The 25,242-nt window shown below is 27.6% G+C and overlaps 1 protein-coding gene across 3 annotated transcripts in view; it reads left to right on the forward strand.

Annotated features, from left to right (window-relative positions):
• The window catches only part of Atg17 (autophagy-related 17), a 114,811-nt gene that overhangs the window by 1,975 nt on the left and 87,594 nt on the right, over positions 1–25,242 (forward strand). For all 3 annotated transcript variants that reach the window (XM_067267231.1, XM_067267230.1, XM_067267232.1), the window contains 4 exons: positions 17,945–18,039; positions 19,324–19,532; positions 23,919–24,004; positions 24,799–24,914. In XM_067267231.1, coding sequence (XP_067123332.1) covers positions 17,966–18,039; positions 19,324–19,532; positions 23,919–24,004; positions 24,799–24,914 — 485 coding nt within the window. In that variant the 5' untranslated portion in view covers positions 17,945–17,965. The remainder of the gene's footprint in view (positions 1–17,944; positions 18,040–19,323; positions 19,533–23,918; positions 24,005–24,798; positions 24,915–25,242) is intronic.

Genomic DNA, 25,242 nt, shown 5'->3' on the forward strand with positions numbered 1-25,242 from the left:
GAATATATGTATTGACAATTTCGAATTCTTTGAAATATAACATAAAATATACAGTACTGTTATAGTTTTAAAGCATAATTTATTTTTTACGTTAAATATTTTTCTCTTGGTCAATTTTAGCACCAGTAAAGCAGTGTTTTTGTTACTTTTATGTAACAAAAATTCTGCTTTACTGTATTATCAGTAAAACTTCTAAATTTTCAATTTGAACAAACAAAAAAAAAAAAAATGGTTGGTTTGGGTTAGAGTTCTACATATAGAGATATATGAAAAATAGAAAAAATTTTTTTATATACATAGCACTAACCAGTAGAATAAAGGATATAATTCTGTGATATATTTAAGTCCATAATATTTATTTGAATTATTATTAGAACAATATATGATGATGTAATAATGATTTAAAGAAATATGAATATAGATATATCAAAAATCTCTATGCTATACTGAATTTATTCAGAAAAAATTACACATTACATCAATTTGATATTCCACTCGACATTCCACTCGGTTTTCCACTAAACTGGTAACTCTGCTCATGAACAAAGGGTTCATTGCCTGTGAAGCAGCTTTAATATAGCTGGTTAAGCCAACAACATAGCCTGTTCCATTTTGAAACAGATTCATTGGCTTGCTTATTCATTTGTATTAAAGCCATTTTACCATGCACTGTGCTGAAAGGATTTACAGAATTTAGTAGGTTGGTCTGCATCTGCTGAGTTTGACTAGTTCAACTTGAAGTAGAAAAATAGTACAGGTATCCCTCGTATTCGTTTAACACAGTAGTTACATTCCGAAAAAATGCTGTTATGTGAATCCTTGGTATATGAAACAAAGAACTAATGCAAAACATGGGGTTAGATTCCAAAAGTTAATGAAGTATACTATTGTTTTTTGTTATTCAGAGAAATGTGTTTGTTGATTAATTATTGATGCTTTTAATAATCAAAATTTAAATTACTGTGTTACACGTCAACATTAATTTTAGTTAAATGAGAGAGTTTTCTTTTTAAAACATATTATCATCATCTGACCTTTTTTGTTGATCTTAATCAGAAATATCAGCAGTCTTCAATTTTTTAATTTTTATTATAAAAAATTTTTATGGATGAGAAAATAAAAATATTTTATTAATCAAAAACTTGTTCTAGAAAATTGCATTTGTTCAGTCCAGTACCAAGTTATTTTTTCCCAGAATTTTGAATACTGAATTGTTCAAGTTGGGAACAGTTTGAAGTACTGCTGTATTTTGTTCATCATTTTTACAAATGATTACTTACCTATGATTAAAAAAAGTTTAATAACACTTACCTAAACATGTTTAATCTTCATATTTAGTAAAGTTTATTTAATCTATAAAAAGAAAACACAGTGACAGTCTTAAGGGGTAAAGTCTGAAAGCAATAACAATGACACCTGGTTGACAGGAATGCTAAGACAAGGAAGAAAAAAATTACAATATCAGTTTTCATTAAAGTAAACCTGATAAAGGCACAAAACAAATTGAAAATTTCAGTATTCTAAAATCCATTAGCAAATTTGAGACATGCTTGCTTACTTGAAAAAAATATTGAATAACAGAATTTGTATTTAAACATTGTGAAATTTTGTACAGAGGATTTTCCACATTCTTGAACTATGTTGGAGCAAAACTGGAAACTGTTGTATGGTGGATATCCCTAATTTTTGAACTGTGTTAGAGTGAAACTTATAGAAGTGCTGTGTCATATGAGAGATACCTATACTTTATATTATATAAGGTATTTCCTAAAATTGACAATCCAATTCAATTTAAGGAGGGATTTGAGAAAGAGGGGATTAGAAGTTTTACTGTATATACATTATGAAATTCAAATTTAAGTGAATAATAATAATTTGATCAATGGCTATGGTTACAAATGTTAATAATTATTAATTTGAATAATTTGCTGACAATTACTTTTCTTATAGAGCATTGATTATCCAAAAATAAATTAACTGAAAGTCTTTCAACTGAAATTTGACTTTAGAGAGTTCTAATTCCAGAAATTATGAAGTTTTTGCATAATTATTGTTGGTAATCTGCTATAGGCCCACTAACAATTTCATTTTTATTAATTTTACTATTATTTATTTTATGGTTATATCAGTACAATATATATTACAGTTGAAAGATTAATGGTTGTTTTTACTAAATTAGACAATGTTTTTGTTATTTCTAATCATTTGTATGAATTAAATTTCTATGCTTTAATTTTTTTTTTACTATTGTACAATCAAAATTAACATTTTAATTTTATTTAAGTTATTTACTTTTTATTCTTTTCTTATCAAGTGTAATCAGTTATCTGAAAGTGTCCTACCTCGATTATTTTGGATAATTTATGCTTTTCTCTACATAAGTATGATGTTATACAAATTCTTGTACAAATAGAGTTCTATTTAAGTATTTGGAAAAATATACATTTGTATATCATCATAATACTTAAATAGTGTTTTGATTCATTTAAATATTCCTTTTGTTTACAGAGAAAAGTTAAAAGTTTATTTGACATTAAAAAAAGTAATATTTTATAACTATAACTTTTTATAATTGAATTTACTGTAGATGTTACTTGATACATCAACAAATCAATTATTCATTATTCAATTATTTTGTGCATTTCTTAGTTATTCCTAAAGAAAATTTGTATAAATTTGGATAATGTGTAATGTACTGTATAATTTTTTGATAAAACATCTTAACAGACAATAATAGATAATGATAATAATTAAAGCTTTAAACATAATTCGGTTAATGTTACCTATGGTAGCGAACATGGCAGCTTGTCTCTGAAACAGTGGGGATGCACGTTCTAACCTAATCTAACCTATTCTAATAAATTACCATAATTATTGCCAACCAAATTATTAGAATAGGGGTAATTTATTAGAATAGGTTAGGTTAGGTTAGAACGTGCATCCCCACTGTTTCAGAGACGAGCTGCCATGTTCGCTACCATAGGTAACATTAACCCATAATTCTAATGCTACTTTTGAGCATTTTAGGCTGTAGTTTAAATTTAAAATTTTCAAAGTTTTCAAAACTAAATCAAAGTTTTCAAAAGTACTTTTTAAGATTTAAGTACTAAAACAATTCAATTATTTGAATTTCAGAATGTTAATTTAGAGACAAAATTTTCTAATTAATTATATGTAATACAGTTCCACGATATTTTAATTTTGTCAATAAAAGATGACAAAGAACATTTGCAATAGTTACTTTTTTTCAAATAAGGTTTAATAATTAAATATAATAATAATGATTTTACCATTTTCAAAATTTATATGTTTTTAATATTTTATGTAATATAATGTTATTTAATTCTGATACTGTAAATTTTTAAATGTTTAGTAAAAGAGAGATTAAAATTTTATAACATATATTCATATACCATTTAAATATTCATACAGTAATATGCAATGTATAATTTAAAAATATATAAACCTTTACTAAATTTTTTTTAATTGTCAAAAATTAATAATAGGGCAATGAGGAAAATTATAGTTTTAATATCTTTTATTACTAATTACTTGTCAAAGAATCTAAGACTACTTTTAATTACTTTTCATGGCAACACTATTTTTGATAGCAATATAAAGTGATTTTCACCTTAAAAAGTAGCTTTTTCATTGATAATGTCAGAGACAGTTCTGATATTGACATGTAATTGATCAAGTACTTTATCAAATCCAGTGTATTTTTCCCTACTTTGCTTTATGGAATTTTGTAGTTAAAATTGATCCATAAAAAATGTTTCTTGCTTAACAAGAATTCAAAGTTGATATTTTCAATTTGATAAAATTATTTTTCATGAAGTGTGAATGGTTTCATATAAATGAATGTAAGAGATTTAATTAATAACATTTTGTAAATTGCTGATTTTTTTTATATTTTATTTTTGAGTTTTAGAATGTCATTTTCCATGAATTTGTGCAATCTTAAATAAATTGATTTTTTTTTCCTGCAACTGTCAAGTATTTGTGCTTAATAAAATTATTCTGATCCATTTAACCTATCAATTGTACATTGTTCTAATGACAGGTTAGTTTTGTGAAATAAAGAAACAAAGACTGTTGAACAGATTTTTAAAAATACTTTTTTCTTGTTTGTCCAATGTTTAAGGCAGTTATAGCATAAGGATTGTCAAATCAAATATTATGTATAAATAACTATTTCTTAAATATCTACTATTCATTAATTTAAATATTTAACAAAGAAAGTCAATTTTATGAAGGTTACAACATACAGAAATGTTTAAGTAATATATTAGCTAATTCTGTATAGACTAAACATTTCTGTTTCTAAAATTTTGCACAAATTTAAAAACTAATAAATATAAAAAAAATCATTTTTTCCAAAAAACTTATGATTAATTATTAAATCATCAAATTATTCATTAGAATAATAAATATTATAGTTTACAAATTGTTTGCTCAAATGATTTGTAGATGCAAAAATTGGTGATAAATATTTAGTGAATAATAAAGTTTGATAATTAATGTAAGTGTTGAAATTATTGGACCTGTTTACAGTATTTATATATACTATCAGTATGTGTATATTTCTGTGAATAGTTTGCTTTATATTGGTATAAAATTAGTATTTATTTAATAGTTAATTTGTAATAAGTAATCTCAAAACTGGTTTTAAGATTTGCATGTGATAGAAAATATTAAAAAATTTTCTTCCTCAAAACATTAAAATTTGTATTCCAGTCATTCGATCAATTTGTATTACTATTCTTTACAGAAAATTTAGCAAAATTACATTTTCTTTGTCTTTGCCAAATATATCAGTTCATCTATCTCTCTAACTATCTAAAAATTTAAAATAGAAACAATTAGTGAACATGAAGAATATTTCAAGTAGAAAACTACCACTTAAAACTGGTTAAATTAGAATTAAAAACACTAAATCTATAAACCAGGAAATTTTTATAACTAGTGCAAATGTTTTTGCCAGTGTTGAACAGGCATCATCAGGCAAACTAATTATCAAATGCTGAAACAAATGGGGAATTGCTGAGTACATTGACATTAGACTTCCCACATTAGGAATGCATTAGATTTGAATAATGGAATATGGGTGAAATTGAATTAATTAGTTATACAAGAAATTATACAAATTAAAATTATGTTTGAAATTTTCATTGATCACTTCTTAAACTGTGGACTGGGTATATGAAAAAGATTGCATTACTTTTTAAATTTCTTTTAATCTTCAAGTTAGTTTTCTCAGTTATAACCAAAAATGGAAAAATGATCTAAAAAATAAATCACAATTAATGTAACAGCTTTTTATTTTTCGTCAAATACCAACAGTAATTAATGAAAAAAAGAAAATGTAATTTTCCTTTCAAATAGCAATGCATTTTCAGACATGATAGGAGTATTTACCTTATTTGTGGGTGACTATAAATTTAGGCTAAATATATTTTTATATTTCAATGGAAAAATTATTAAGATAATTTATTCTTAACTAGTAATTTAATTTTTTAATAGCAAATATTATCTCTTGAAATCTGATGATACAGTAAAGAAAAATGCTGTTTTCCTAAATTAAATGTATATTTTCTTCTATTAGTCTAGTGTTGTATTTATTATCTTAAACTTTTTTAAATAAAACTGTAATATTGATTAAATTGATTAATACCAATTTAATAAATCAATTGAGTTGTTTTGACAGATTACAATCTGTACATATTCACTTAATTTATATTGATATTTATTAATATGGCAATTAACACTGCTAGCAATGTTTTGATTGATGATTGTCAAAACTAATTTATTTAACAAGATTGATTACTTATCTAATTTGAAATAAATTTCTTAAATAAGGTTTTAAATTGTCTTTTGGATCCAATCCTATAATATTACAAAACTATTTCAGCTGTTTTCTCTGTATTACAAGAAAGTTTTTTTTGATCATTTTAATTTGTCTTTTGCCCTCATTATTTATGATATACTCACTATAAGGATTCTTAGAAAGTCTGTGTTTTACAGTTTTTTATGAATGAGTAGAATATATTTCATTTCATATTCCAACAGGATCTTTCTTTTTTCAATGATTGTAAATGTTTACATTAATTCTATTATATTTTCTATGAATTTATTTAAACGTAATTGTTTTGAAATTTGTGTTTATGAATTCATATCTATAAAAATTTAGGTGTTTATAACGAAATGGATGTTTTTGCTATTACAGACACATTTTATCTATAATCATTTATTAATTAGCTTTATGATAGCACAAATATAATTGGCTCTTGTTGTTGTCTTTTTTTTATTTCTGCTTTTTATCAGGATTTCATAATGATAAGTAAGGTAAAATTATAATAATTAATATGATTATAGTAATAATTTATCATAATTATAATGTATATTTTTTATCACATTTAATTTTATGGCAAAAAAAGATCTTATATATGATGATGATATGTTTTTATGAAGGGTTGGTTTTCATGCTTCCAACTAGTATTCTAGATTTCAGTTGTTAAGTGGTTTATTTATAACAAATTATAGAAAATAATTGAATGGGGTGATATATAACATATAATTTTCTCATTACTTATTGAACTTGAAATGAGACATTGCTTATCACTGATTTTTGACACAGATTCTGCTAGTAGTAAAGAAAGGTTTTGTTTCCTTTTCCTATCTGCTATAATAAATTCTATCTTATATTGTGCCAAAGGGTAAACAATATAAAATTACTTTTTAAAAATTAATATAATTCTATAAAAATTTATATTTTCAATAAACTTAAAGTTCAACTATACTTATTTATGATATGATATATTAAATTTTTTAGTAAGAACTTGTATGTTAAACTAAATTTACATTTGGATTGATTGAATTGCATTAAAATATTTTAAATGCAATTCAATCAATCCAAACAATCAAATTGAAATCATTGATTTGATTTGATCATTTAAATCAGTTGAATATAACAATAGATAAATACCAAGATAATTAAATATATTTAAAATAATTTCAAATCTGGGAATATTTTTTACAATATTTATCAATCAATCAATGCTTTATTGTATGAACCTGAGTTCATTACAAGGGGGTAAGAGAAACAAAAATTAGTGATAATATTTAACAAGTTAATTATTTAGTACAAAATAACACAAAATAAAATATAGAGTAATAATCAGGTTTTGAAAAGCACAATATATTAGTAATATATTTCCAAGACTTACATCTTGCTAAATACTTGTCCCTACTAACTTTAAATTTAACAGAATGAAGAAATACATGAATAGAATATGTTTCCAAGTTTCGTATACTTGCATAATATAGTTACTACATATTTTTTAGGATCTATTGTTAATATACTATTATATGTTAAGATATAATTTTGACTGCATCTGAAATGAAAAATTAATCATTTCACATAATAATTTATATCCATAAGCAAATAATAATCACACATAAATGTCATTTTAATGATACAATATAATTGAAAGTGCTTATTCTTTTCTAACAGACCAAGCTTCTTGTATACTTTGTTCACAGCACAGTTTTATAATTAATGGTTGATAACATTTTATCAAATGAGGATCCTGAGATAGCCTTAGAAAAGAAAAATCTAGTTGGATCAACTAGGTTTTTCAATGCTGATGCCAAATTATGTGTGTAATCATTTGTCATTGAACACAATCTGTGTAGTTTAACATGGTTTTTATCATCTAATTTTAAAGACATATCCAAAATAAAATTATTACTTTTATTGTAATTACTGATATTCTAGAAACTCCAAACTCCAAAGGATGATTTTCAGTTTATCATAGTAAGTGATTTCCCATATAGGAGTGGCACAGAGTAATACAGATGAAATCATTGAATGAAATAATTTTATATAAGTAGAAGCAGAGTTAATTTTTACTCTTGAGAGAATAGGCCACATAGAATCCAGTGCAATTTTAGCTTTACATATACTATGATTTTTAGTGTGTAAGAATTGTCCAGAAGACAAAAATAAAACTCCCAAGTATACATAATTTGAAGAAACTTGTAAAGGTTGGTTGTTAAGAAACTGTCAGTTCTAACATAATCTTTCTCTTTATCAGTTTCAAGGACAGAGAGTCTGGATTCAAGATCTACCAAAGCAGTATCTATGTTTTCAATCCATGCCTGCATTCTATCTAATCATTCTAAAAGTACTCGTAATTTATTGTTTGAAGAAGCTTGTAGTTTCAACAAAAGTTTAATTCCTTCGTGAACATTAATCTCTTTTATGGCACTTATATAAGACAGAATCAATTTTTTTATTGACTCATCTGTAACATTTTCTTTACTTCCATTCCAATTCATTTCTTTACGTTTCATGGTGATCCATCCTGGGATAGTGGTGAAAAAGTTTTTGTTTTCTGAAATGAAAAATTCAGTCATTTTCCAAAAAAAAAAAAACAATAATGAGTGAAATTGCAAGATAGCAAAAAAAAATTCTTGCCAACAGTCACAATTTAAAAAGGATACATCTAATTTTGTGTATTACACATTATTATAAGTGTTTTAATGCAATGCACAAATATGATGATAATATTTCAAACTTTCATTAATACTTTGCTTTGAAAATTAAATCATTTCATTAATTATTTTTAATCAGATATATTAATGAATTTTCACAACAAAATTGTTTTTTATTTGCTATAATTAAAAAATGATTTACCAAATACTTAGTCTGTAGAAAATAATTAAACAAAATATAATATTCAATATTCTGTTTGAAAAATAAATTTGATGTAAAATTTAAATGTTTTGTTTAAACAATTTGTAATTATGAATATTAGTTCTAATTTCACAGTGATAAATTGATAAAAGTTTAAATTAAAAAAATTCGATGTACATTACTTTATAGAATTTGGTAGTTACAAAAAAGAAATGATTTTAATTGTAGGATAAGATAAAAATAGTTTACTTTATTGGAGAAAATTTCTATGACCGTGATCATTAACTTCGGGTGCAAAGATCTAGCTAGATTATTTTGGATGCAGAACAAATTTAACCCTATCAAAATTAGAAAATTACAATAGTGAATTATAAATTAGAGACACTATTCAAAATATCTGTTCTATATATAAAAAATACTTAGCTTAAAATTGTCACAAGTATTTTTCTATCATGGAAAAAAAAAAATAGAAATGGCAGCACTAGGAATGTATTAATTTTTATAAAATTTTTATTATTTGTTATGAATAGTGTATATTAGAAATTAGGAATTAAAGCCCAACGGGCAAGCAAACAAATAAAGTAAGTGGTGGCAAAGCTTCTAGTTTTAATATTAAAAATATTCTGATTTATCCTATTTAAGCTGTTTATTATAGACAAACTTGAAATTATTATATATATATATATGTGTGTGTGTGTGTTACAGTAAAAACCCGTTTTTAGTGAAAACGCGTTTTAACTAGTTGAAACTAGTTTTTATTGGATTTCATTGTTAAAACTAGAATTTACTGCTAGTCAAAAATGAATTTGAGTTAAAACTAGTTTTAACTAGACAAAACGGGTTTTAACAAAATGGCTTAGTAAAAACTGTTTCGACCAAGGTCATTCAGCTAACACGTTCCTATAGTGTATGATGAATTTCATATCGCTTTAACCCTTTTCCCCCGACATCTTGTTTATGTTTATTTTGCAATCCCTCCTAGGACAATATAGGTCAGTCAGGCGATATTATTTTAAAAGTTCACCAAAAATCAAATTATCATTATATCTATATGAAAAAAATCACTTACATTTATTAATATCTTTAGTTTTAAATACGATATTTTTCAATGCATTTTATTAGAAAAATTTATAAGAAAAATATAATATATATCAGAACTGACACATAAACTTGATAATTTGTAACATTTTGTGAAAATTAATTGTCTAGTTACATAGTTGTTTGCTGGCACTGAGTCAGAAAGACGTAGAATATTGTTTTGTACAATTCGATATAACACTTATGCATGTATGTTTATTGGTTGTGAAATTATCACACATTATATCAAACATTTGTTTGAAATCAAAATTTTATACTGCTATCAACTAATATAATGAATTATTATACTTTATTCACTTCATATTGAATGAGATTATATTTGTTGTTAATAAATTTTACAAAAATCGATATTTACCAAAGTAACGATGAATCGGTACCCTCGAAGTTTTGCTTAAAAAGCCAGGATACCGATCGATTGGTGCCTTCAGGGACAAAGGGTTAATTAATGTTAATAACACAGATGTGTGACCAATATTTTCAATAAATATCGTATTAAATAATACAAATGTTTTAATCCCAATCATCACTTTATTTATTTCCCCCAAACATATTTATGTAGCTAAAATTAGTTTTAACTAATGTTAAAAGTTAAAAAGTTAATGTTTGATTTTAGTTTTATCTAAAATCAAAACATGTACAGCAGTAAATTCTAGTTTTAACTAGACAAAACCTGTTTTGTCTAGTTAATTTACTGCTACTAGTTAATTTACTGTACATGTTTTGATTTTAGATAAAACTAGTTTTAACTTTTAACATTAGTTAAAACTAATTTTAGCTACATAAATATGTTTGGGGGAAATAAATAAAGTTATGTGCAGTGATTCGGGGGAAGATGCCTAACATTTTGCTTATGAAGGAAATTATAGCGATAATTTGGGTTTGGAGGCCTCTAACGAAAATATCATATTCTTGAGCATGTTTTTCAAATAAAACTTTGGAGTATATGAAAAATAATTGTATATTGTGTTTGCAATGACGACTTTTTTACTGTCTGGCATTTTAGGCATCTCACCCTAAGTATCCAGGTGAGATGCCAAATGCCATTAGGGTAAGATAACAAATATAATTGCATAAAATTAATTTTCGAATATCTTAACCAAATTTAATTATTGCATATGTAGTACAAAGTACTTCATAGTAAGTATAACAGCACAGTATAAGTATTTTTAAGTTTCCGCCTGTTGTAACGTGCTCTATGGCTAGCTGAAAGCTTTTTTCAGTCCAAAAACCTTTTTGAAAAGTCCTTATATAATTTCTATGCATATCCTGCAATAAAATGAGAAAACAAAAATTTATTAAAAATAGGCATATTGGAATTCAATTAACAAAAATAGGCATGTTACCCCATGAAAAATGTGGCATCTTTTCCATTTGTCAGGGTAAGATGCCTACATTGTACGTGTTCTAGCATGTCTGATCGGGATCGGAGGTAGCTCACAATGGAAACTTTAGAACCTTAACTACATCACACATTAATTGTTTTTTGCAATTTTTAATAAATTCTATTTTAACTTTTAGTTTTAAAATGATTCTAGAAACATTTCACAATAAAAACGTCGTTCTTATCTTGCTTTTATTCTTCTCAGATGTAGAAAATGAGGTAACGGTAGCCAACTACAACTTTCCGCACTCAATATTGGCTCAATGATTCATCATACAAACACATGACAATATCTGACGTCACCGTTTGAAAATATCAAAAAGTAGGCATCTTCCCCCACTTACCATCTTACCCCGAATCACTCTATATGTTGCAGTCAAAACTAGTTTTTAGTCAGGATGCATTTTAACTAGTTTATACTGGATGTCTTTGTTAAAACCCATTTTGTCTAGTTAAAACTAGAATTTACTGCTAGTCAAAAATGAATTTGACAAAACGGGTTTTAACAAAGACATTCAGTATAAACTAGTTTCAACTACAGTAGTGAACCGAAAATCGGAATCAATTGGGGACTGGGGTTGTTCAGATTAGGGATTTGTTCCGATTATGGTTTATGTACGAAAAAATATATTAACCTGTCCGATGTTCAAATTTTTCTCCGTTGCGTGTCACTTCGTGTTGAATTTTTGTCGATTTTAAGCCTAACGAAAATTTTTATAATAATAATCGAGGCTATCGTATCGTTAAAAATTATTTCTGCATTTTGTACAAACAAAATAAATATATTGAAGAATATAAAAACATGAAAATTATACTTTAGAAGTAAATTTAGTATCAAAAACGTTCGATTCAGCACGACACAGTCTGACTGAAAATCGTGCCGATTACCGGCGATTCCTATTACCGGGGTTCCGATTTACGAGTCTCTACTGTAGTTAAAATGCGTTCTAACTAAAAACGGGTTTTGACTGTAACATATATATATTTTTTTTTTCAGATAATTATTAAGTTTGTTCTGAATATGGATTATTCTGCATCTGGATTTTTATTTCCTAATTAATAACAAGTTTATTTATCTGAAAATTCTCTAATATTACATGCAAATTATTACATAAATTATTGTTAGTTGTTATGAAAACGCTTATTTAAGATTATATAGAATAAAATATATATCAATTTATTTAGATTTTTTTAAGCATTACCTGATAATAGGTAATACATCATTCAATTGAGATCAATTCTTCGTCAATTTATGAGTCAACCTCCTCCATTTGGTTCTATCAATCACATTTTCCTGTTCTCCAATGCTCTTCTTAGTATTCAACCTTATGGTGTCCAACCAACAAGTTTATGGTTTCTCCTATGTCCATTCATCTTTTCCATCAAAATATGCTCTTCAAGTGAGTTACTGTGCATGACATGATCAAAACAAGACAATTTCTGCCTAGTGATTTTGCCTTTTAGTGAAGACTTAGGCCTTATTTTGTCTAAAACTTTTGTCGGTAATTTGTGCTGTCCATAGGATTCACAGCAATCATCTCCAGCATCGAAGTTCAAAAGTATCAGTCTTTCTTCTGTCCACCTTAATTGTCCATGTTTCACAGCCATAGGTGGCAATGGGAAAGACAATTGCATCAACTAACTGGGCTTTAGTTAAAATGCTAATGTCTTCATTTTTTCAGATGAAATTAATGCTGAACATTGCACTCTGTCCAAGAGCTAATTGTCTTTTAATGTCAGGTGTTGTATCCCATTTCTGTCAATCTTAGAGCCAAGAAAGACAAAATCCTGGATTAGTCTCAATTTCTTTATCATCAGTCTTTTCACTGCATCTTCCACTCTTAGAAGTTGTCATCATATTAGTTTTCTTGATATTGAGGTGTAACCCATCTTACTTTTTCTTTAACTTTCAAACCAAGTTGTTCCAAATATTCTTTTGCTTTCAGCAAGTCAGATGGTATCATCAGCATATCTAGGATTATTGATATATCTGCCCTCAATCTTTATTCCAATTTTGGTGTCATCTGGTACAGCCTTTCTGATAATTGTTTCAGCATACAGGTTAAAAAGTGGTGGTGTTAAAATACAGCCTTGTCTCATCATCATCCTGATTTTAAAGCATTTTGTTGCCATATGTAGTTTTCACTGTAACTTTCTGATTTATATATAATGATTTAATGAATTGAACAGGTATTTTCATCTCTAGGAGACAGGGCCACAACACAATCAAAAGCTTTCATATAACAACGAAACACATACAGAGGTTTCTTTGATGTTCACATGCTTTCTCCATAATCCATCTAAGATTGGCAATATGGTCTCTAGTTCCCCTTCCCTTCTGAAAACCCACCTGCACATCTGGCATTTATCTATTGATAGTGGAGTTCAATCATTGTTGAATAATTTTCAGAAGAATTATGTTAGCATACAGTGGCGTGCCGTGACATTTGATGATGGGGATGTGTTTCTGTAAGAAGCCGACTTCCAGGGGCAATCAGTTAATTGCGCGTCACTGATGGCCTAGGGTCCATTCGTACATGTGTGGTGGCGGAAGAGACGTACCTGACAAAAACCGACAAAAAAGAAACATAAAATAAACATATACTATATACAAAATAGTTTGCTTTAGGACAATCAGCCGTTCGGTCATCCTGGGCGTCGATGTGGTTCTTTGATGGTCGATTGAAGGTGGCCCCGGGATAGTGGCGTTGACAAGTCTGTAGGGCACGGGGAGACTTCCTCTGTTAGCATCGGGGGCACAGTCTAAGTTTGAAGTGGCACGGGTTACAGGTTGGCACAATAGACGAGAAATTGTTTTTTTTGTTTTTTTTTTTTTTGGTGCATTGACACACGGCGTTTTGGTTATTCGGAACATTAACCGAGTGCCAGGTGTCCTTGATTGTCAGAGATTATATCAATCTCCATTCTTTTTTCATCCATTTTGATTGGTCGTTCTCCCTCAATCACGCTTCCTGAGTGGTTGGTCCCTGGTTACTAAACGTAATGAGACTCTTACCTGGAGCGCGAGAAAAGTCAAAATCGAAGACGAATTCAATCTTCCACCGATCACAGGATGACTTCCTTCTGCGATTTATAGTTTCTGCCTGGCAGTTTGATATAAACAATGGGTGTCCAACTACAAACGACTTTTACCTATGTTTTTTTAAACTAATAAATTTCTCTCTAAATTAACCGTTTTTTCGCGTCTCTCGTGACGAGTCAGACCTGTCCGGAACCTCACATTTCCATAAAAGTTTTAAACAAATACTGGAAATGACAAAAATAAACAATTTATGTATTTTAGTTCTAAAATACAAATAATACATACATAATACAAATTGATACGATATAAACAATGATAGAAAAACTTGTTTTTTTAATTTTTTATAAACTAACTCTATTTGGCGATTTTTTTTCCGCAAAGTCGTTAATTACTTTATCATAAAAGTCGCTGGTCGTCAACTCCATCAATGTATTTGAAAGCTCTTTTTCTATCGAAAGCAATGCTAGCGACGACAATTTTTCCTCCGACCAAGTGTTCCTGGCCAATGTATGAATTTGCTTCATGGTCGAAAAACTGCACTCAACAGACGCATCGGTAGATGGTACCATAAAAATTAATGATATTAAATCATATAATTCTTTTAGTATGCCTTTGTTCATGGATGGACATTAATTATAATATGTTTTATGTTTAAGAGTTACTTGTCAATATAGTCGGACGCAAGTATAAATATTGCAATTCACTACGTAATTTATATAAATCAAAAAATTTCCCATAAAATTTACTTAATTTAAAGAATTAAAACACGCTTGGAAAAATTGTTTTCATAATATTAAAATTATTAACATCTAAAAGTGATAAAAATTCTAAAGATTTTATGTCTGAAAATCTGTCAATAAAATTACAGTATAATTAAAAGAAAATTATAATTAAATATAACTTTGCAAAAAAACGTACATAAAAATAACATACTCTTTACTTTTTAAATCTTAAACAATTCACTTAGTCAGATAGCTCCCTACCCAGTGGCTAAGGGATAGAATCGTTGGAAGCATTACACGTGTGTAGCTTCCACCAGCTAAACTGGCTGAGTTGGTGCTCTGTAAAGCACATGTGCCAATGCCCTCTTGCTGCTTTACACCATTCAGTTATTCTCGCTGTGGAGGCTGTCTCGTAAGCGCTTCCATTCCGCCACTGATATTCGAATATACAATAGCAATCTTATCGTTTTTTTCACATGTAGTATAGAAATTTGTAATAAGATACATAATGCAGTTATAATAAAATATTAATTTTAATTTATTCAAAGTACGTTAAAATATGAAAATTTATATTTTAGAAACTACAAGGGAAGATGGAAGCAGCGCTTCCACTGCTTCCAATGACAGCACACCACTGTTGGCATATGGAATCAGAATAATGGTGTGATAGTTGGTGCAATCTTTGGTATCTCCTGTTTTTGATTAGTGCAAACACTGATCTCTTTCACTCCTTTGGCCATTGGCATGTTCTCGAAATGTTTTGATAGTGCTGTCAGTGCTACAGTTGGTTTTAAAAGTTATACTGGGATGTTATCAATTCCTGATGCCTTCCAGTTGGCCATCACCCTTTCCACCTCATCATCAAGAATGTCAGATTATAGCAAGAGTGGAGTTTCTTGTAAAAGCATTTCTTGATCTTCACCACTATACATCTGTGTATGTATGCAGTCTTTCCCTAATTGTAGTTCTTTTCCATTATTTCTGTGTATTGTAGCCTTATGAGCCATAAAAGGTGTTCTTGCTTTCTTCACTTAATTAAATAGTGTTCATTTATGTCCTTTACTGTTATCTTCGTCTATCATATCACACAATTTATCCCAATACTGCTCTTCATCCTTCTTAGCAGCTTGTTGGAACAGTGCATTCAGTCTTTTCACTTCTTGACCTCAGCTGTCTTTGCTCTCCTCCTTCTGTCTGCTATATCAATGGTTTTATCAGAAATCCTTTTCACAGTTCTCCCATGTTTCTTATATGGTATATGCTGATCTGTTGTTTAAATGATGACTACCTTTATTTTTTTTCACATTACATATGTGAAAAAAATAAAAGTAGTTATCTGGTTCATTTTTAATGTTGAGCTTACTAAACTTATTTTTCATCTCAACTGCATATGTAGATGGAATTCTATTAACATCAAACTTCTGGCACTAGAGGCCATATTGCCAATCTCAGATGGAGAAAGCACGTGGACATCAAAGAAACCTCTGTATGTGTTTTGTTGTTATATGAAAGCTTTTGATTGTGTTGTGGTCCTGTCTCCTAGAAATGGAAATGCCAGTTCAGTTCATTAAATCATTATATATAGATCGGGAAGCTACAGTGAGAACTATATATGGCAACAGAATGCTTCAAAATCTGGATGATGATGAGACAAGCTGTATTTTAATACCATCACTTTTTAATCTGTATACTGAAGCAATTATCAGAAAGGCTTTACCAGTCTTAACATTCAAACTTCTTTATGGTAGATGGTTTTTTGATGTTGCAGAAAAAGATCACCTTTGCCATCAGGAGTTTATGATCTGATCCACAATCTGTACCAGGAAACGTCTTCACTGCAAGAACAGAGCTGCTTCATCTTTGTTAACAAATGATATAATTAATTTGATTTGTGAAATTTGCCACTAGGTGTTGTCCAAGTATCTAGCCACTGTCTTGGTTGTTGAAAAAATGTCTACGGCTAGTTGTTGCTCTTGGTAAACAGATAATCCTCTTGCTTTGTTCTTTTCTTCCAGTCCATACTGGCCAACAATGTTGCCTCAGTTTTTCCCTCCACTTTTGCATTGAAATCACTGATGATATATAAAATGTCCTTTGATACTTGATCTAATGTTTTCTGAACTATGACATAAAAATCTTTGATTTCCACTTCTGCAGCTATAGTGGAGGAGTGTAAATTTGGATAACAGTGACATAGCATGGTTTTCTGTTGATTCAATGGACATGATGTGATCACTGATGGCTTGAAGACCTTTCATTGCATTGGCAATCTTACGCATAACAAAGACCACACCCCTCCATCTAACATTGTCATTCCCAGAATAGTATATGATGTGATTGTGGAATGGAAATAACCATTGCCAGTTTAATGCACTAAGTTGAAGAATATCAATCTTGAGGCAATTTATTTCATTATTAATAACATCAAGTTTGCTCATACAAAGTCTGCAAATATTCCACATTCCAATTTTTATAAACTTTTGTGAAATAGTCTTTTCACCATGGGCTTCATCAGTAGGCAGGTGTCCAGAAGAATTTGACCCATGCATGTCATCACTGCATAGGTTACTCAGCCCAGTCCTTTGCTCTTCCCTACAACCTGTTGAATATGATCTAGTCTGGAGCTCTCATTGGTCAACATTATAATTAAATCTTTATTATGTTGCTCAATAGAATTTTGTGACAAAACACTGAAGTAGGTTGGTAGATCTTTTTCCAGACCAGAGCCGTTTGGCCTGTTCAAGAATTCTCCAAAGCAGTTCACCTCTTCATCATGATGAGGTATAATTAGACTTTGAAGGGGTTAAATTAAGAATTATATATATGAACAAATCTTTTCTTAAATATATGCATGTGTTTACTTGTATTTGGATATTTAAATAAATATATTATATTATTATGTTAAATTTATTTTAGAAATATTTACTGTTTTCTACTGAATATTTTTGACAATGAATAAATTTATATAATAAAATTAATAAACTTATATTTTATTTTTTCAGACTAGAAACATTAAATTGTTCATGAAAATGTTGTACATATTCTTAGTTGATACTGGTCACATGATATCTGTTGATATGAAACTTGCTTTGGAAAGGTAAAATTCTGGTTACATAATTTATTTTTAATTCTGACTGTAATTAATTATTTTATTATATAACTGCAAATGAAGTAATGTTTTAAATAATTGCATACTAAGATTTCATATAACCCATGTTCCTCCAGTTTTGTATAACTGGCAGCTAGCCCAGGGGTCGCTCTGAAAAATTTTAAAATATTGCCACCATTTCATCAGTTTTAAATTTTTTCTCATTTTGAATTATTTATCACCACCAGTTTTACTTACTAATTAATGCAGGTACTGGTAGTCTTATCAGTTTGGTGTCTGGAAAGCAAATGTAACATGTTAAACTGTCACAAGCAGAGGGTCAGATGTTCGGGTCTCTGATTCGAATGAAACTTGGTGAACACGTAGCCTTAAACACAAGCAATTCCTTGTCCAAATAATAGGACCAAGTTTTCAAATGTTTTCAAAAATGTGGCCTCTGAAAATTTAGTGTTTAGCTTATAAGTCTTTGGAACTTTCACATCCAAGAGTTTCCAATACATGTCAAGATATAATTTTATAATAATTCAATTTCAAGTCACTTACATTTAAGAAATAATGCTATGGTCCAACTTAAAATAAATAAAGTACACTGCTAAATGCAATACATTTTAAAATCTCACTTTATTTTTCCATTTATAGGAATATTATAATAGCAGTGTAAAGTGGGTTTAAACTGCTTAGCATGTTTGTATTATGTGCAGAAGAATATTTGTTTCAATTATACTGTTATTGAAGAAGGAAGTTATTAGCTATACAGAAGAGGATCTATGCTCTGAAACATGTATATGACCATTACCTAAAAAATAACATAGCTGTTTTTTTATGACTAAAAGAATGTATGTTATAAAATAAACAGTGGATTTAGTGTAGCAAATGTTCTTATATTGGTTTCTCAAACTTAATTTATATAAAGTAACACTTAATGGCTTTATAAAAGAGCTTTTCAGAAAAAAATGTGTGTGTACAGTACATATATAAATTTTATGAAATATAAGATAAAATAGTGATATATAATTCATTAAAAAAAAACTAAAAATAAATTGCATCATGATAAACTTTAAAAGAAATAATTATTTTGTACAAAAATTTGAAATTGTTAAAGTTTCTGAATATAAAATTATTATAGCAAGATTTCATTATACAATTTGAAATTACACTGTAGATAAAAGTAATTTCATAAATTTGTAAATTGTTATAAAAATTTTTTCAAGTAAATTTTAAAAATATTAATATATATGATTGTGCTAATAATTATTATGTATTTTATTACAGTGTTGGTCAATTAAAATCTGAAATAGCTAAACATCATGGAATACCTGAAGATAAACAGGTATTATTGATCAGTGGTGGAGAAAGTCTAAATCCAAATGATCGAGTGTGTAGCTATAGTGCAGGCACTGATACAAATCCTATATTCTTATTTAGTAAAAGTGCTATAGAGTCAGCTGAACCACCATATCCTTGTGTAGATTATGGTGATGGTATGTATTAAATAAATTAATTTTGCCATTTACTGTTATTATTTAAGTTGTTATTGAAAGAACATTGTTAATAAAAAATTCTTTTTATTACAGTATGAAATTTAAAAATTAATAAATAAAATTTCCACTTTTTTAAGCTTGATTGACATATATTTCTATATATAATTATATATATAATTTATAAATCATACATATAAAAATTATTACATAATAGTTGTTACATCAATAAACTAAATGAATTCCTCCTGATATCTGGAGACAGATATCAGGAAGAAATAGGAAATATTAAACATTGTTACTCTCTTATGTAACTTTAAACACGATCCTCATTAGAACCTAATTATCTGCTGACTAAAAACTTTTTAGACGTCTCTGCATGCAGACATTGATACAAAAATTAAAGGTCTATTAAGATCTAGAGGGAAGAACAGTGACACTACAGTGAATTTAAATACCTGAGAAATATTTGAGAATAAATTGAGGAAAGGAAATCTTGTGTGAGTTCTATTAGTAAATAACAAATGATAATAGTTCTGTCAAATTATCAATAAAATTAAGAGATTGCTTTAAGTCAGTTTTATCAAGATTAATGTATTTTATGTTAGCCAGCATTTAGAGAGAAGATGCATTATTTAGACAGTGGCTTTGTATGAGATGCAAACCTCTGTAGTGTAGTGTGAGTAAATTATCATTATTGTTTACTTTCAAGTATAATTCCCAACACACACTATATATTCAATCTACCAGTTTCAATATAATATAGCATTATAAATGCTCACAACTGATGTATTTATTTCATTAACATTATTACAGTATAAGTTATCATTGTGGTTATGTGACTGCATTGTAGTTGTTACATCAAAATTTTATTTTATTTAGCAATATCTCTGTATGCTATTTTATCTTTGTTTTACTTGAAATATAATTGTACTATGGAAAAATCTAAGAAAATCTTAAATTTTCTTAGGATGTATTTTATTCCAGTCACTATGCTTTTATAAAAGGATAGGAACGCAATATGTTTTTTAACAAAAAAAGAATGTATATCTTTAAATGATTGAGAACTACTAATCTATATACATTAATTTTTATTTTTTAAGACAACTCTTTCTTACTGGAAAGATTTTTATTCAAATTTTTTTTTCTTACTGAAAAGTTTACTACTGAACCTAACTTCAAACTTAAAGAAAACATTTATTTGAAAACATGAAGTGGGAAATGCATATTTATCAGTAGTTAATTTGTTCTTATAGTACAAAATCAGCCATTGTGCATAAAATTGCTAACTGAATATATATTACTCATTATTTTAAATAGGAAAAACTGTAATGCTTTATATAACTGTGTAAAAAATTCAATCAATTTTCTAAAATATGAATAAAACACAGTAAAATATCTACATATAATTAACAATTATAACAGTTTTAAAATTAAAATACAGGAGCTCTCCTAGTTATGAATGTTCAACTTACAAACTTTGAAACTTACGAACAATTTGACCTTATGTATAAAATTTAAATTTCATGTGGATTCTGAAGTTGTCTTACTGTTAGTGTGGTGCGTTGAAGTCAGTCTTTGATCAGTAATAAAATTTTTAATAAATAATTAATGCTGACTTTTTTTTATTGTGTATTGAGATAGAGGGGATCATGTGTCATGGTGTTAGATTTAATGAAAATTTTATTTGTTACTGGTATTCATAATATTTTTAAAAATTTATCTCTCAAAATTAAAAATTAAGCCTTTTTTGCTTTTTCATAATAATTAATAATATAAAAGTTTTATTTTTTAATAACATTTCATAACAGTTAAAATTGTATGTAGCACCATCTATCAGCTGGTATCATAGTGCTTTTTAAACTTAAATATTTCTTAAATGGAGATTTTTATTATATTTATCATCCTTTTTATCATTACATCTTTTTAAGCTTTTTTTATTACTTAAAATTATATATCTTAGTACAGTATAATTGAAAATCATTGGACGTCCTAATGGTTCTTTTAACCTTCTGTTTGAATGCTGGGAAAGTCAAGCAAGAGTTCTTGCCAACATTTTTCATTGTAAATTACACTCTTTTCCATTAAGTCACAGTTACATCTCTACTGGTCAAGGTTTTAAAACAACTAAATTGTTTTCACATTGTTAAAGACTATGTACAATGAAAAAGAATACACTTTTTGCATTTTTAAATTCTGTGCTTCAGAAAATTGATTTTGTGATATAGACTGTTATTGAAGAAAAACACATGCTACATTATATTTTTTTGCCTATAAACAGGACCATTTTAAGTACTTGAGATCTCTGGTTCAGATTCTGTAGAATCATTATGTGGACATACAATAGATATATAGAATAAAAATAGTGATGAATCCATGGTAGAGTATGTTTATGCATGAATATGGTACTGTTTACAGAGTATAGATATGATGTATTTATTTATTTATCATTGATGCATAGGAAAAGTCATGTAAGGACTACAGATCTCCACCCCCACATAACAAGCAAGCCCCTTAAAAAAAAAGACAAAAAAAAACAACAAGTAAAATAAAAACACAAATACAAAAAAAGGCTAAGCATAGTATAAATTTCATTTACAAATATTTTTAAATCAAGAAAAAGTAACATGTAAAAAATAATCAAAATTAAACATACCTTGTGAAATACAATAAAATAAGATTACTTTGAGATAGCTAATCTATAAAAAGGCATGTAAATATATGAGGAATATCATAAATTTCTTTGAGGTATTCTTAAGTGCAGCTAACTGGGCTGTATAAAACCATTAAAATATTTAAACTATAAAAGCTAATCAAAATATTTAACTCTGGGCCTTCCCAATTTTAAAGAAAGTCTAGCCCTGGCAACATTTGGAGATTGAGTGTTGGGAAGGTTACAAAATCTATTTAAAAGCAGATATATTTTATTGAGTTTTTTGGAACTTTTGTTTAAAAGAGTTGGGGCCATTATGGCCCAAATCAGCAAACCATAGTTGGCAACAGATTGTAAGTTTGCAAAGAAAATAGAGTGAATAATGTTTTTCAAGGAAATGGGGTTACAGAAACACCAAAAGATATCCTGACATATTGCGAGAGATTTTATTATTTTGTCTACATGTCTTTTAAACATGAGTCTATTATCCCAAATTATGCCAAGATCATTGAAGAAATGTTTTTAATATTGTGTGTGTTAATAGTGAGTGTAGGTTGAGGAGTATTGCACAATAAAGAGTAGCTCACAACAACAGTTTTCTGTGGATTGATTTTTAAATTGGCTTTAGCAAGAAGAGTTTTTAGAAGATGCAGAGCTGATAGAAATGTATCAGGATCATAATTAATTAATTTGATATTATTGGCACAGGTAATTGTCATTGATTTAAGTTGACTTAATTTTTGTTAATATAAACTGAAAAAAATAATTCACCTAAAATCAAGCCTTGTTGAATACTACAGGTCAAAGCAAAATTGGAAAATTCATAATCACCTAATTTAATTTTGTAGGTATGGGATAAGAAGTAATTATTTAACCAGGAGTAATAAATAGAGTCTAAATAAAAATGATCATGGAGTGCAGAAAGAAGGATGTTAGGAAGGATAGAATCAAAGGCTTGGCTAATAACAATATACACAATATACACAATATAAAAGGGTCACTTATTTTCGAAGTTATCAATAATTATAGATAGATTCAAGAATGTTGGTGGACCTAACCATGTCTCCAGACACTGATCCTTGTGATTATTATTTTTTTTCTGGGGCTTCTTAAAAGATGACATTTAGACACTACATAACAAGCCTTGAAGACTTGAGAATCTGCATAATTCAAGTTTTACAACCTTTTATACCAAAAGTATTGAATTATGTTATCAGGAATGTGTACAGTTACATGAATTGATGTTTTACAAAAGCAGGCACATTAAACATTTCATCCAAAATAAATAAGTGTATATATTAAATTAAAATAGACAAAGCTTCAATCTATTAAAAAAAACTGATGTTTAGTTTGACTTTTTTTCAGATGATATTGAAAATTAAAATCCTGACTTTCAGCTGGGCAATGTAGTTGTACTTAAAGCTATAATATTTCTAATGTTTATTTCACACAAACACCAAACATTTCTTATTAATGTTATAGTATTGAATAGTAACATTTAAAAATTTAATATTTGTTTAAAATTATACGTTATACTGTGTTTAAGGAAAAGCATTATATTAGTTTGTTTATAGTAAATAATACTGGTTGTCTTTTCTGTGGTGGGTCATGGGTCACTTATATTTTACTATTACAGGGTCATAAACATAAAAGGTTGACCTATTTTAAATGAAAAAAGTACTTTATTTTTATAAAATGAAATTGGAAGGACAATAAGAATTTATTTATTTAATTAGATTGTGATATGAAAGAACAAGTAGAAGGTTGCTTAAATATGCCACCTACATACCATACAGTTGTCTCCAGAGCCCAATTAGCACAGGTATTATGAGTTTTAAATGTTTAAATTAGTTTGTAAAGTTAATCCTTGTTATTTATTTTCAATTAGCTTTAGATAATTTATGAATCAATCATTTTGAATTATGAATTTATGAATTAAAATATGTTTGAAAGCAGTTAATTTCTTGAGATACATATTAAACTAAATTAATTGTATTAAATCCACAATAATTTAAATAAATTATTATAATTTTCAAATTGCAATAATAATAATTTCAAAAAATTCTTTATGATAGTGTGGTTAGATTCTCTGTTTTTTTGTCTATCCTTAATCCTGAGAACAGTTAGATAGATGAAAATCTAGACCAGATATGGAAAGCTTAATTAATAGTTAGGGTCCTCTGGCCTCTGGTCCCTATTAACTATATACAACCTTCTGGACCAGAAATCACAGGATTTTTTAAAATTAAAATATGATTAGAAATTGCTCTTTTATTGCATTATGCAATGTTACCATAAATAATTGTTTAATTTTAACTTTTAACTAAGTGTAAGTTTTTAAATGTCTCAAGAATTGAATTTCTTATTTTCAGAAGCATTAAATTAATACTCTATTATCCTTAATTACTACTAATTTTATTTCATGTGCATTGACATGAAATTAAAATCCTCTTTTACATCTATAATTATCTTTTTAACATTATTAGAAAAATTGTCTTAGTAAAATTTCAAGAGTGATTTGCTGAAAAATTTAGATAAATTATCATAATGTTAATTATAAGAGTATTATAATTAAAAGTATTATTTAGATATACTGCTTTAATTTTTTTACTACAGCATTTTTATGATCTTGCTAAAAATCAGAGGGTTTCTTGTGAAAGATTAGTATATGACCAACACCTTCAACAACAAGGTTGGGCTGCAGTTGTGGCAAATTTAGAAGATATTGCCAGGTAAATATTATGATTTATTTACTTCTATTTTTGACAGACGAAACAGAATAAATTTGGATTTAATCCATTACATATTCTGTTGTTACTGAAATTATACATATATTGATACTGTATGTATATCAAGAAAATATACTGATTTTAGTAAAATCTATATGAATATGTTGAACTTGATTTTAATTAATTGCAGTAGTATGTTTATAATCCAAAATAATCAGGAAGGAACAACTGTGGATAATACTTTTTTTTTATAACTGATCACACCTAATAGGAAAAGAATAGAAAGTCCTTAAATAAGATAAAAATATTAATTTTAATTCTAGTACAATAG

The sequence above is a fragment of the Centruroides vittatus genome, unplaced genomic scaffold, assembly GCF_030686945.1.
Source record: "Centruroides vittatus isolate TY-2023 unplaced genomic scaffold, ASM3068694v2 contig_299, whole genome shotgun sequence".
Taxonomy (NCBI): domain Eukaryota; kingdom Metazoa; phylum Arthropoda; class Arachnida; order Scorpiones; family Buthidae; genus Centruroides; species Centruroides vittatus.